This window comes from Suricata suricatta, chromosome 8 (genome assembly GCF_006229205.1).
Source record: "Suricata suricatta isolate VVHF042 chromosome 8, meerkat_22Aug2017_6uvM2_HiC, whole genome shotgun sequence".
In the NCBI taxonomy this organism is placed as follows: Eukaryota; Metazoa; Chordata; class Mammalia; order Carnivora; family Herpestidae; genus Suricata; species Suricata suricatta.
The window spans coordinates 58,609,364-58,623,979 of NC_043707.1; the positions used below are offsets into that span (position 1 = coordinate 58,609,364).

At 36.4% G+C, this 14,616-nt stretch overlaps 1 protein-coding gene across 1 annotated transcript in view; it reads right to left on the reverse strand.

The window, feature by feature from the left end:
* The window catches only part of SLC30A7 (solute carrier family 30 member 7), an 84,005-nt gene that overhangs the window by 21,044 nt on the left and 48,345 nt on the right, over positions 1-14,616 (reverse strand). The window contains exon 9 of the mRNA XM_029946653.1: positions 265-355. Coding sequence (XP_029802513.1) covers positions 265-355 — 91 coding nt within the window. The remainder of the gene's footprint in view (positions 1-264; positions 356-14,616) is intronic.

Consider the following 14,616-nt stretch of genomic DNA (forward strand, 5'->3'; position numbering starts at 1 on the left):
TACATCATCTGCTAGTCATACCTATATTTTAAAAGAACTGCTCAAATTCTAAATGAGGTCAAGTTCTACCACATTTTCCTTAGTAAAGTTCAATATTTTCCAATGATTTTATTCTGGTTTGTATAAATGGCATTCATGGTCAGCATTCAATCTTGGAAGAAATACTAAATTATACACATATGCTTCCCATATTTGTAAAAGTTAAAAACCCTAACAACTTGGAAACAGCATAAAATCTAATGGCTTGGGAGCTCTGAAACTTACCCTCTGATAGCACTGAGGCAGAGTATTTTCCAACACCGGAGGGGTTCTCTGCATTAATACGCCAACAGATTCTCTTAAAAGAGGAATAACGCTAAAGAAAAGGAAGAAAACATTTATTAAATCCACATTCTGACAATCCCATCCTGTAGGAAAGTAACAATATACCTCTCTATACTAAAATATAGTAATAATAATCAGAATAATATGAGGAAAAAAGAATCTAGTCATTGTTCTAAATTTTTCCTGTGATTGGGAAGTTAGTATTGAAAATAAAACAGCTAGATAAAATACACCAACATATGAAAAAGGGAACTATACTGCTGAATACTACTGAAGCATCTAAAAATAGGAGTCATTCAACTGCTATTTAATATATGATTTAAATTGACCAGAATCTTCCAATGTAATCTATAAAGCATATCATGGCCGACTGGTCCTTAATGTTTATCAAATATTTACACGTGTGTATCTGAATAGTATTGTAAAGAAAAATACAAGAAAAAATAATATGGTATATTGGTCTATTCATCCAATATTTTTACAGCCTAATTATATATCAGTCTTCTTTCATTATTTAAAAAATAGAGAGGAGTGCCTGGATGGCTCAGTCAGTTAAGTGTCCGACTCTGGCTCAGGTCATGATCTCACGGTTCATGACTTTGAACCCCGCGTCGGGCTCTGTGCTGACAGCTCTGAGCCTGAAGCCTGCTTTGGATTCTGTGTCTCGCTCGCTCTGTTTCTCTGTTTCTCTCTCTCTCTCAAAAAAAAAAAAAAAGATTAAAAAAGTAAAAAAATAAAAAACAGAGAAGCCTGGATATAACACAGATGTAGTGTATCAGCACCTTTAGTGGCAGGGCCTAAATGCCCTCCACCAGTATTTGGAAATCACTGCTTTAAGCTAAATGGATGGTTAAATGTACACAACAATTTACAGTATAATGATGAGGGTGACTCTATTGCAGTAGTTCTCTTACTTATCTAGACATCAGATTCACCTTAGAGTCTTCTTTGTTTTCATTTCTGACATAGTAAATCAGAAAATTTGATGGGAGGTCAAGGCATCTGTTTTTATTTTTTTATTATTTTTTTCAAGTTTTTATTTATCGAGAGAGAGAGCACATGTGCATAAGGGGACGGGCAGAGAGAGAGAGAGAGAGAGAGAGAGAGAGAGAGAGAGAGGGAGAGAGAGAGAGAGAGAGGGAAGGAGGGAGAGGGAGAGAATCCCAAGAAGGCTCCATGCTGCAGAGCCGGATATGGGGCTCAAACACAAACCGTGAGATCATGTCCTGAGTCGAAACCAAGAGTTGGGCACTCAACCAACTGAGCCACCCAGGTGCTCCAACGCATATATTTTCATAAAGCTCTCCACATGATTCCAGTGGGTCAGGGTGGCAAGGCACAGCTCTCCTGCTTGAAGCAGACTGAGAGAGGAGGTCACAAATAGCTCCATTATACCACTGGCTTAAGCCAGTGCTCTCTTTTAAACTTGGAGAGTCTCAAATTTTCCAAAGTAAAACCCCTCCTAGTTATAGCTGTAGGAGCCAGACACAAAAGGAACATCTATATTTCAAGATAGGCAGAAGTTGAAATGCACCTTAAAAATTAGTGATATATTTTTTTAAGTTTTATTTTTATTTAAGTAATCTCTACATCTGACGTGGGGCTTGAATTCACAACTCTGAAATCAAGTCACATGTTCCTCTGACTGAGCCAGCCAGGCATCCCCCAAAATTAGTGATATTTCTGACAGGTAGAAAGGAAGAGGAGACAGAACAAAGACAATGAGAACAGAAATAATGCTTCTCGTCCTCACAATTATATTCCCAAGGAGGCCTAATAAAGTGCTGGTCCCAGAGTCGGCTCACAATAAATACTTGTTCGTTAAGTCAAGGATAGATATGCAAATATAACATGTTTTAGAACATAGATTAAAGATAGGAAACGGGAAGAGGGAAGCAATTATGAAACTATTTCCACACACAGTGATAAGTACTTGGATAATGAGTAAGATAGGAACAGAGACAACTAGGAAAATTAAATAGGTAAGGACAGAAATAACTGATGTCTAACTGGATTAGCGAAGAAATAGTAAAGTGACATCAAGGACCCAAAAGACCAAAAGACCAAAAGTAGGTATGGAATGGCAGTACTGAAGATGAGAAACTCAATGTGGACAGGAGGTTAAGTCACACTGAAGTGAAAATATTCTTTAGTCAGATTAAGAACTAAGTAAGAATAATTAGATGCCACCTTTAATTCCTTCTTCTCTCTCAAAAACTCCCATGCTCTAAATCACTAAGTTCTCAAGATTTAATATCCCAAATATCTCCTGCCTCCATTCTTTTCCCTTCATTCTACCACACATGTCTACAGTAATCTCTGTAGCTTCACTTGGATGATTATAACAGCCTCCTAATTGGGCCAGTTTTGCCTCCGGTCTTACTTCAAGTCCACTGTGATAAGCAGCTTCGAATTGGATCCCAACGGCCTACGTCTCCCTGTGTAACCCCTACTCTGAGTGTGGGCTGGATCTAGTGGCCTGCTAGGACCTCGTGACTCGAATAAAGCACAGCAAAAGTGAGGACACGGCACTTCTGAAATCAGGTTAAAAGACTCTGCCTTCCACCTGGTCCACCCTGCTCTCTTGCTCTCTCACTTTGCGCACAGCTATCATGTGGTGAGCTGCTCTGTGGAGAGGCCCAAGTGACAAGGAACTGAGGGAGGACTCTTAGAAGAACTGAGACCCTCGTCGAATAGTCGAAAAGGAACTCAGTATTTCATTTCAGTGGGCTGAGAAGTGGATTCTCCCCCAAATGAACCTTGGAACGACTGTAGCCCCGGCTGACACCTTCACTGCCGTCTCGTGAATGACTCTGGGCCAAGGAGCCTCACTGACTATGATCAGGTTCCTGAACCAAAACTATGTTATTTTAGCTGCTAGTTGTTTTTCTTTTTATAATTTGTTATGCACTCTTAGATAACTAATATAACCATTCTTTATAAAATTATTAGACTAATCTATCTAAAATCAGTATCTGACCCTATTATCCCTTCCTCATTAAAAAAAAAAAAATTCCCTTAAGAGCTCCCCACTGCCTAGAGAATTAACTGTAAGCTCCTTAACGTGGTATTTTTTTGGATCTGCCCTGTCTAGCTTTACCTGCTATCAATCTTTGCTTCACATTTTATGCCTTCAAACCAAACATACTTACACTTTACTTTCCGCTCTTCCTTCTTTTCATGCTTTGCTCATGCTGTCACTTCTGCCTAGAATGTCCCTAAACCGCTTTGTAGTCTGGCTTCTATTCCTTCTTTAAAATCTCAAGCTTCACCCCTTGTAGGGTATATCCTAATCCCAAACTGTTCTCCCAACTCTACGAAATGCCCTCTCTGTGTTCCTTAAAATAAACGAAAAACAAAACAAAAAAAGATCTGTGCTACCTACGGCAATGTTAAGGAACAGAAATGGGTGGAAAACAACTGGAAGTGGGGTTAGGATTTTTACAGCAAAAGAATATTGGTTATTCCTTCGTGTAACCTCAAGGGTGTCTGTTTCTATCGACTGTGCTGTTATTATTACACAGGTGAGGATGCCCTGGGTCTATAAAAATTAGGCAAAGGAAAACATGATGGTAGACGCATAAGCTACAATTCAACCATTATAACACTTTTCTTACCTCTCTGTCATTTCTTAGGAAAGAGAAAGGATCAGTCACAGAATAATTTTATAAACTAACTTACAATTTTTATGTTTTCCTACTTTCTTTACTATACTTTTCAGAAAGTGAAGCACAAAAATGGTTCTCCTATAATAAAAGTTTGAGGAAAAAAGAGGGTTTTTTTCCCTATGTTCCTCTTAGAATCATACAGAAAAATTTAGTTATTTTGATCATTTGATCATTCTTCTTCAGTCTTTATCCCAAGGAACTGCTTATAATGCCTACAGATTTTTGAGAAGGAAAATGCACTCAAACAGAAATCATGATACTTGGGTTCTAATTCTGCCATTAAATAACTCTGGAAAAACTGTATAAGCCTTCCAGAGCACCAATTTTCTTGTAATATGTTAAACTTACTTTTAAATGTCCCTTTAAAAAAAAGGAAAAAGGGCAAAAATGAAAAAGAGAATACAGACTTTACTGTAGCAGAAGGCAAACCTATGAGCAATAATATTATTAAGCAGCAGGTGTGAAACACTTTTTACAAACAACTTTCAAAATATTTATAATGTTTTAGAATACCCAGGCATAGTCTAGTTTTTTCTAATTTTTGTGTTAGCTAAAACACAGTAAGAGATGGCTCAATCCAATCTATAATAATCCTTGAAGAGATCAGCCTTAAAACCTTAAGGATATTCCCCTAACAGTCTCTTAATAAGTCATCCAGAATGACCATCTACAAATTTATCCAAACCTTTGTTCAAATTTTCATGTTTACATTCTACGTATGTTGCCTCCCAAAGCCAACTACTCTTTGCCACCACATTCGTTTAAGAAAGGAGTGGGGGAGAAAGGAAGGAAGGAAAGAAGGAAAGGAAAGGAAAAGGAAGGAAGGAAGGAAGGACGGACGGATGGACTAGTACTTCTTCTTTTCGCATAAAATTCATTTATTGACATGTGGCGCTTAGTTTGAGGATTCTAGAACTGTTCCATGTACCATGATCACAGATAACACACTATTAGAATTAACAGGGAATTTAGAAATCATTCACTTCAACAGTCAATTCAAGAATCATAATGCAAATAAACATTTTAACCTATTAATTAGTTTAAAAATAACTAAATAAAAGACATCATAATGATATAAGGAAATAATATAGAACAAAGCCTTTTTTTGGCAAGGGTCAATGAGGAATGTATAGATTTTGCTATATTACAAAATTTGAAATGGTTGCCTGCTTCAGTAGGATTTTAATAAAATGTTTACATTCAACAGCAGCAAGCATTTCACCGATGCACATAGTTGTGTCACACTAATTGTGTCTAACAGGAATTCTGAAATTATGTGAGGATTTCACTGTAACTATAAGTAGGTCATGAAACTGTGGAAGAGGGGGAAAGGTACTTGCTAAATCACACAGTGTCATGCAATTCAGAACCAAGGTCAATTTCTGTAACAATCTCAAAGATCATATAAATGTAAAAGACACTTGCAGAAACTTTATTTTTGTCTTTTAAAATTGTGTTTAGCTCAGGAGTTTGTGTTCATATTTTTCTGATTAACTATCGTAATGGGAAATCATAAAACAGATTTTAGCATGGATCTATCTACCCATAATGAAAGGATATGGGGAAAAAGACCAGCTTAGCAAATTCCTGACTGAGCTAACACTCAGAGCTGCGTCCAAACCCAAAAAGGAAGCATTTGGAAACAATTAGAGGTTCACTTCTGGTTGACTAACTCAATTCTAACTTTAACAATGAAACACCATTTTCCTAGCATATATAAAAGGCATGAGTCATTAGGTATATGAGTTTACCGGTAAAACAGCGTAATGGTTTTATTCTTCAAAAGCTGAAGGTAAATCAAATTTATAATCATATAGTCATAAACATAAAATTAATGTGAAAGTTTAAATGCTAACAGATTAAATAAGCAATAGTTATTACTCTTTACTGCCAGTAACTTTGCAAATGAAAATATACTCAAATCTTACTTTGGAAGCAGCTTTTAGTAAAAGAGTCTCACCATTTCAACAGTAAGTTATCTAGCCATAATTATGAATAAGCCAAATAAAAGAAAAGGATATACATTATGAAAACTTCTGAAGAACAGACTAGTGATAATCATAATGTTTAGCAATAAAAATTTCAGAGAGCTGAAACTATTACTTAGATCTGAGAATAAACATCTATAATAATAATTAAAACATAATTACTGATTCAGCTTTTTGAAATGGCTTATGGGCTCAGTCCTTGGGCATATTATCAGGGGGTTTTATAATCTATAAACATAGAAAAAAGTAGTTACACTTTTTAAAGAACCCATACATTTGAAGGTCTGGTATATGCCACACACTTGGAAGTATTTACTAGACAAAAAGCCAAAGAAAACTGACCCAAAATTGAAATATATTCTACATTTAGACACAGCAGTCCTATGGCAAGCCGTAAATATGCAGTCATATTTGCATAAATACAATTATTTCATACTGATGAACAATTACCTTAAGCCAGAATTCCATTAGCCTAATATAGAATATAGAAGAGATAACCCCAAACCACAGGGATTGTGGTGTTCCTTATAATCATACAGTTTCAAAACCTATGGCTTAAATCAATGCACATTTACAGAGTACTTACTTTACTTAATAACGGTGATAATAAAATATCCTAAAATAACCCTAGAACTCAGAGCCAAAGTCATGAAAAGGTCACCCTTTTCTTTAAACTTCTGGAACTTAGTTATAACACCTAATGCATCTGGTCTTTGGACCAAAAACATTAGTAAATAATGTCAAATTAGTAAATAATTAGTAATGTCATTGTTTAGACAATACTTAATAGTTTTTAAAGTGCTTTTGCAGAATTTTTCTAGTTTGATCCTCACACCAGCCTTAAGTTAGTAACCATATCTCATTTTGGAATGATTATCAGATGTAGAGATCACTTAGCCAACTCTATCATTTTACAGAAGAAGAGAGCGGCTCAGAGAGAGTAAGACAGCTTGTGCGCGGTCACGGCCGGCTAAGAGGCAGAGTCGGACGGGCTGAGTGGACACTCAAGCTCCTGCACTGCACCGCGGGGCCTCATCATGAGACGTCCTCAGGGCCAGAGACCACGGCCTGTTCTCTTTATTCCCAGGGCCCAGCACAGTACTTGCAATATAATAAGCATTTAACACGTCTGCTGAATGCATGATCTCTTTACAAATTCCAAACACTAGTGGAAGATAATAAGAATATAGAATAGTCCTTGTTTGATGTGACTTTCAACCCTTCAAAGTAATAGATAAATAGGAAAACAATAAAGTTGCCTTCAATTTAGTCACTCTCCAGCCTAGAATAGAAGCAAAAGTATCTTAGTCTGTGTTTAGGTACAGGTGAGAAAGAACTACGCTTTGGCAGGAGCAATCACCTTTCCCAATTCTTGATTTGCAATTTATTATCTTAATAAAAGCTCTTGTCTCCATTCTCATGAAAAAGAAACTAAAATCACACCACCAATTTATGAAAAAATTAAAAGATCTAGTCTGTATCCATAAGGAACAAAGATGTATGCAAAGAAGAAAAATGAATGCAAATTCACACTGACAGCCTGTCAAGAGGTAGAGAATTGGAATGAGACAATAGAATCAATGAGGTAAGAGGGCAAAAGCTCTACAAAATATACAGTTCTGAGAAGACTGGGCAGGAAATAAAATTTACATTATTTGTATTAAATATGGTAACACTTGTATTGAAAAGCTAATACAATCTGGAAGAACCACCCCACTACGTCCATAACCCATTGCAAGCAGTAGCTAGACTAGGATGGACAAAAGTAGGACATAACGTACTTTAAGGAAACCTGCATTAAAAAAAGTTATTATTGGAGAGAGAGAGCATGAGCAGGGGACAGAGGCTAAGGGGGAGGGAGGGAGGGAGGGGGAGGGAGAGAGAGAGAGAGAGAGAGAGAGCGAGAGCGAGAGCGAAAGAGAGAGAGAGAGAGAGAGAGAGAGAGAGAGAATCCTAACCAGGTTCCACACTCAGCACAGAACCCCATATGGGACTCAATCCCATGACCCTGGGATCATGACCTGAGCTGAAATCAAAAGTCAGATGCCCAACCAACTGAGCCACTACGTGCCCCCATTTTTAAAATGGTATAAAAGTGAAGACACAGGATCTTGTTTAGAAAAACCAAGTAAGATGGCAAGAAATATGTATCACAACTATCAAAATCAAATTAATCATCATTCAGATAGCTTCAGTGATCCCAAGTTTTAACTGAGAACAGGCCTTGTGATCAGCAAGAAAAATCGAAAAGGAATGGAACCAATGTGCTGATTATCTCTGGGTTCAACAAGGTTATTAGGAATCTGAGCTAAAACCGGGTTTGTCCGGTTTAAGTTTAAAAATGGTATACGTGTAACTGCTTCAATCTACGTGGTGTTCAAACCTTAACGCTTCCTCACCGTACAGTGATAGAGCTTTGCTCTAGAGGGCTGGGCGTGTTCCTCGGAAGAAATCCAGTATCCAGGAAGGACACCAGAGGAAAGCAGAAAAGGGGCACCGTTAACATGCAGCAACTCCAGTGTCCTAAATGATGGAGGCAGTCCATCCAATGAACTGTATTTTTCTTTAATTCTTTCCTCCCTTTCTCTCTTTTCCCCAAGTTGATAATGAATGAGGGTTAATTGGGGGGGAGGGCGGTGGGGAGAGGGCATGTTATCATCCTAAGAGAGAAACCATTTAAGTGAATGGTGCCTGCTATCCAACAGCATTCCTTTGGGGAAGGAAGGTAGGCAAGCAAGCAATTAACACTAATACAGTGCTTCCCAATTTTTTGCCAATTTGTTCTAGACTTTATATATCTTAGTCCATTTAATCCATACATAACAAATTATGCAGTAGGTATTACTATTAATCCCATTCTAAAGATGAAAAATTGAGGCACAGAGAGGCTAAGTGACCTGCCTGAGGTCACAAAGCTAAATGGTGAACCAGGATTTGAACCTAGGCACCTTGGCTTCATAGCAAAGGCTCTTAACCCCTCTGCAGTTATTTCCTCCAGTGAAGTCATCAAAGTGACTTTGCTAGTGCTCACCAAGTGCCTTTGCCTACAGGCAAGTTTGGACTTTAGGAAAAGCGAATCTTCAGAGTGTACAGGAGGTCTGGACCACAGAAAGAAATTTACAAGCTCAGGAAAAGATGAGCAGTAGTAATGATACAAATGTTACTGCTGACTGGTATTGTCAATTTTGAATAGAAGCAAATCCCTGACACCTAGTTACTATTATGGACACATGCTCAATGATAACTTCTAAAGTCACATGTTTGTGAGAAGTAAACCAAACATGGGAAATACAAAGCAAGGGCCAAAGGACGTTTATTTAATTGTTTACCCAAATTAAACTTAAAAAACTTTTTTAATGTTATTTATTTATTTTTGAGAGACAGAGAGAGACAGTGCGAGCAGGGGAGGGTCAGAGAGAGAGGGAGATACAGAATCTGAAGCAGGCTCCAGGCTCTGAGCTGTCAGCACAGAGCCTAACATGGGGCTCAAACCCATGAACCATGAGATCATGACCTGAGCCGAAGTCGGACGCTTAACTGACTGAGCTCAGGCACCCCAACCCAAATTAAACTTTTAAAATACCACTGGGAGAACAGACCTTTTTTATTCAATATCTCAAGGTAGGTTTCTAATTGCTACCTTACATTGGATGCTCACTACATGAAAATACTTAAATTGGATCCTGAGATAGGGATAGGAATTATGTTTTCCAAGCATTAATTAACCAAAAGAACAGAGTAACTTAAGTGCAGGCTATAGCTAGTGGAGGTGAGTTACAAACTGATTACACACAAATTAACAACGAACATTAAAATTAAAGAGCCAAAGGGACTGTTTTTTTTCTTTTGGCAACAAGTGAAAAACAGTGAAAAGAGAGTAAAAGTGAATAAGCGAATCAGAGTTGAAAAAACATCATGTGGTTTCCAATTTTTAAAATTTACTTTTACTTTTTGAATGAAATCTTGCCATTTGCAACAATGTGGATGGATCTAGAATATATTACGCAAAGTAAAATGAGTCAGAGAAAGAAAAGTATATTTCACTCATATGTGGAATTTAAGAAACAAAACTGATGAACATAAGGGAAGGGAAGGAAAAATAAAATAAAAACAGAGAGGGAGGCAAATCATTAGACTTTTAACCATAGAGAACAAACTGAGGGTTGCTGGAGGGGAGGAAGGCGGAGGGATGGGTTATTGGGTGATGGGCATTAGGAGGGCACTTCTTGGGATGGGCACTGGGTGTAATATTTAAGAGATGAATCACTAAATTCTACTCCGGGACCTCCCCCACCACCTCAGAAGACAAAGTAAACAAAAACTGTATGAGGCACACAAGAGTGAAAAACACAGGGTCTGACCTATACATAGACTGTTACCCAAACAGAACAAATCCAGCATCCTTAAAAGACTAAGGAACAAGACGTGACCCACTTTCCATTCCTGGAAGACACTGTAATCCACATGGATAACTGGTCCTTGCACATGATGCTTACCACCTTTTAAAGTTTAGAAACTGTTTATCTCTCCATTAACAATTAGAATCTGCTGCATGAGACAAAGTCGGACAAAACAACCCCAAGAAAACAAATATTTACAGAGCAGAAAAGATTGGTAATAGGGCCTTGCTTTCTGGAAGAAGAGTCCCCTGCAATGTGATGTACCAGAAGTGTAAGACAAAGGAGGTTGGCAGAAATATAGCTTTGCCACACTCCATTTATTCAGAAAACTAGTAGGAAGATACAGTCTGTCGTGTCAGGGCAAGAGATACAGATATAATAATACCTTGTTCTCCTTGCAAGGAAAACACCTGTTCATCTTATAAGGAAAAGACTTGTCTAACTCCACCAGAGATCCATCGTCCCCTTCCTCTGGACAAATGCCACTTTCTAGATATGTTCCTCCTCTTAACAGAATGCAAAGTCAGAAAATAAAGCGAACTAAAAGTGAAAAAAGCAAACAAAAGCACAGCCACCTCATGAACCCATGAAAACAAAATCTACGAAAACTTCATGAAGACTAAATGACTAAGAGATTGCTTCTGATTTTTCTTTTCCAACTGCAGAAATAAGAAGGAAACATTTTCTTATGTTTTAAAGGCTTGGGATTTTTAGTAGATAGTCTAAAAATATTTTTTTTTATTTAAAAAATTTACTTATACTTTTTATCGTTTTTTTTTTTACATTTTTATTTTAATTCTGGTTAGTTAACATAAAATGTTACATTGGTTTCAGGTGTACAATATAGTGACTCAATACTTCCATATATTACTTGGTGCTCATCATGACAAGTGTACTCTTAATCCCCCCCATTTTTTAAAGGCTAAAAGTATCAATGATTCCAAAGTCAAAAGAATAGCTAAAAAAATATATTCAAAGTCTCCCTTCAAATTCCTTCCCTCTGCCTAGAAGGAAACATATTATATTTGCTTTTAGTTTAGTCTTCTAGAGTTTCTTTTGGAAATTTATAAAAAACATGCACATTATACATGTATCTCTTCTCCTCCTTTTATAAAAGGTAGCAGTGTTGCCTTTTACATGTCTTTTACTATATACCTACATAGCATGGGCTACATTTCAAGGGAATTTTATATTTTTTTAAGTTTATTTATTTTGAGAGAGAGAGAGAGAGAGAGAGCATGCAAGTGGGATAGGGACAGGAGAGAGAGAGAGAGAGAGAAAGAGAACTCCAAGCAGGCTCCACGCTGTCAGCACATAGCATGATGCAGGGCTTGAACTCACAAACCGTGAGATCAGGACCTGAGCTGAGATCAAGAGTCGGACACTTAACTGATTGAGCCACCCAGGTACCCATCAAGTGTTTTTTTAAAATAACGTATCTTGAAAATCATATATTACCATATAAAGGTTTTCCTTATATTTTTTGTTATTATGATAAAAGCACGTAACATTAAGTTTATCATCTTAAACATTTTTTTCAGTAACAGCAGTGTTAACGTTGTTGTGCAAAATATCTGTGTAACTTTTCATGCTGTCACACTGAAATTCTATACTCATTAAACAGTAATTTCTCTTCCTCTCCCTTCAGTCCTTACCAACCAGCTTTCTACTTTCTGTTTTTATAATTCTGACTACTTTACATATCTCATCTGAATGGACTCATATAGTATTTGTCACTTTTGGATTGGCATATTTGTTGAGCATAATATCAAGATTCATCTATGTTTTAGCACGTGACAGCATTTCCTTCTTTTTAAAGACTGCCTACCCAACACATTCAACATTGTTGACGAAAGACTGCCTTTTCCGCACCGTAGAGTCTTGGCACTCTTGTCAAAAATCATCTGGTTATATATGCAAAGGTTATTCCTGGGCTGTTTGTTCCATTGGTCTATGTGCCTACCTTTATGCCAGGACCACGCCATCTTCATTACTATTGCTGTGTAGTATGTTTTAAAATGTGGAAGGGTGAGGCTTCCTTCTTTCTCAAGATTGTTTTGTCTAGTCATGGTCCCTTGAGATTCCATACAAATCTTGGGATGTTTTTTTCCCAGCAAAAAATGTCACTGAGAGAATCCACTGAATATATAGATCATTTTGAGTAGTACACACATTTAAACAATATTAAGTTCTGATCCATAAACAAGAGAAGTCTTTCCCTTTTTTCTCATCTTTGATTTCCTTTAGCAAAGTTTTGTAGTTTTCAGTGTATAAGCCTTTCATTTCCTTGGTAAAGTTTATTCCTAAGTACTTTATCCTTTTTGAGGCTATATAATAAATGGAATTATTTTCTAAATTTCATTTTTTTGGATGGTCATTCATTGTTAGTATTTAAGAAAAACAATTGGGTTTTGAGTGTGGATTTTGTATTCTGCAATTCTGCTAAATTCTTTTATTAGCTGTAATAGCTTTTTGATGGAATCTTTAGGATTTCCTACATAAAACATATGCGTGAACAGATAATTTTAATTCCTCTTTTTCAATTGGTATGCCTTTATTTCTTTTTCTTGTCTGATTCCTCTGGCTAGAATTTTCAGTACTATGGTGAATAGTTGTGGTGAAATTGGGCATGCTTGCTTTGTTCTTGATCTTAGAGGAAAAGTTTTCAGTCTTTCCCCACTAATATGATGTTGGTTTTTCATATATGGCTTTTATTATTGTGGAAGTTTCCTTCTTTTCTTAGTTTGTTAAATGTTTCTACCATGAAAGGCTATTGAACTTTATCACATGATTTCTCTGCGTTGATTGAGATGATCATGTCTTCCTTTCTTTCGCTTTGTCCATTTGGTATGTAACATCAATTGATTTTCAAGTGTTGAACCATCCTTGCATTCCAAGTGTAAATCCTACCTGCTCATGATGTAAGATACTTATAATGTGCTGTTGAATTCATTTTGCCTAATATTCTGTTTAAGATTTTTGTGTCAATATTCATGAGGAATACTGGTCTATAGTTTTCTTTTCCTGTCAAGTTTTTGTCTGGTTTCAGAACCTGGGTCATTCTTGCCTCAGAGAATAAGTTTTGCAGTTTCCTTTCCTCTTTAATTACTTGGAAGAGTTTGAAAAAAATTGTTGTGAATTCTTTTCTAAATGGTTGGAAGAATTCACCAGTAAATTCATCTGGTTCTGTGCTTTTTGTTGTTGCTGGTAAGTTTTTTATTAGTGCTTCAATTCTTTAATTACTGGTTCCATACTAGTAATAGGTTTGTTCAGTTTTTTTTATTTCTTCATGATTCAGTCTTGGTAGGTTGGATGTTTCTAGAAATATATCCATTTCCTCTAAGTTTTGCAATTTGTTGGCATATATAGTTCCTTATATTTTTATTTTTGTAATATCAGTTATAATGTCTCTTCTTTCATTGCTAATTTTAGATATTTGAGTCTTCTTTTTTCTTAGGGTGTCTAGCTAAGGGTTTGTCAATTTTGTTGATATTTTCAAAAAACCAACTCTGGGTTTTGTTGACATTTTCTATTGTTTTTCTATTCTCTGTTTCACTTATCTCTACTCCAATCTTTATTATTTCCTTTTTTTCTGCTGACTTTCAGTTTAGTTCTTCTTTTTCTAGTTCATTATGATGTAAGGTTAGGTTGTTGATTTGACGTTTTTTAAATATAGGCATTTATAACTATGAAGTTCCCTCTTATTACCACTTTCACTGTATCCCATAAGCTTTGATATGTTGTGTTTTTGTTTTCATTTTTCCCTATTTCCTAAATTCCTTTGTAATTTCTTCTTTCACCCACGGGTTGTTAAAGAGTATGTTACTTAATTTCCACATAATTTTGGATTTTCATGTTTTTCTTCTGCTAGGGATTTCCAGTTTTACTCCATTATGACTAGAGAAGATATTTTGTATAATTTTAATCTTCTAAAATTTGTTAGGATTTTTTTGCTCCTAACATGTAGTCTTATCTGGGATATTGTTCCATGTTTGCTTGAGAAAAATGTGCATTCTGCTATTATTGGGTGGTATGGCCTATAGTGGTCTCTTAAGCCCAATTGAACTACAGTATTTTTCAAGACTACTCTTTTCTTACTGATCTTCTACTTTATTGTTTTATATGTAACTGAAGATTAGGTACAATGTCCTTGTCTCTTGTGGTTGTTTTTGTCTTAAAGTCCATTTTCTCTGATATAAGTATGGCCATTTCAATCTCTTTAGGTATCTGACAAGT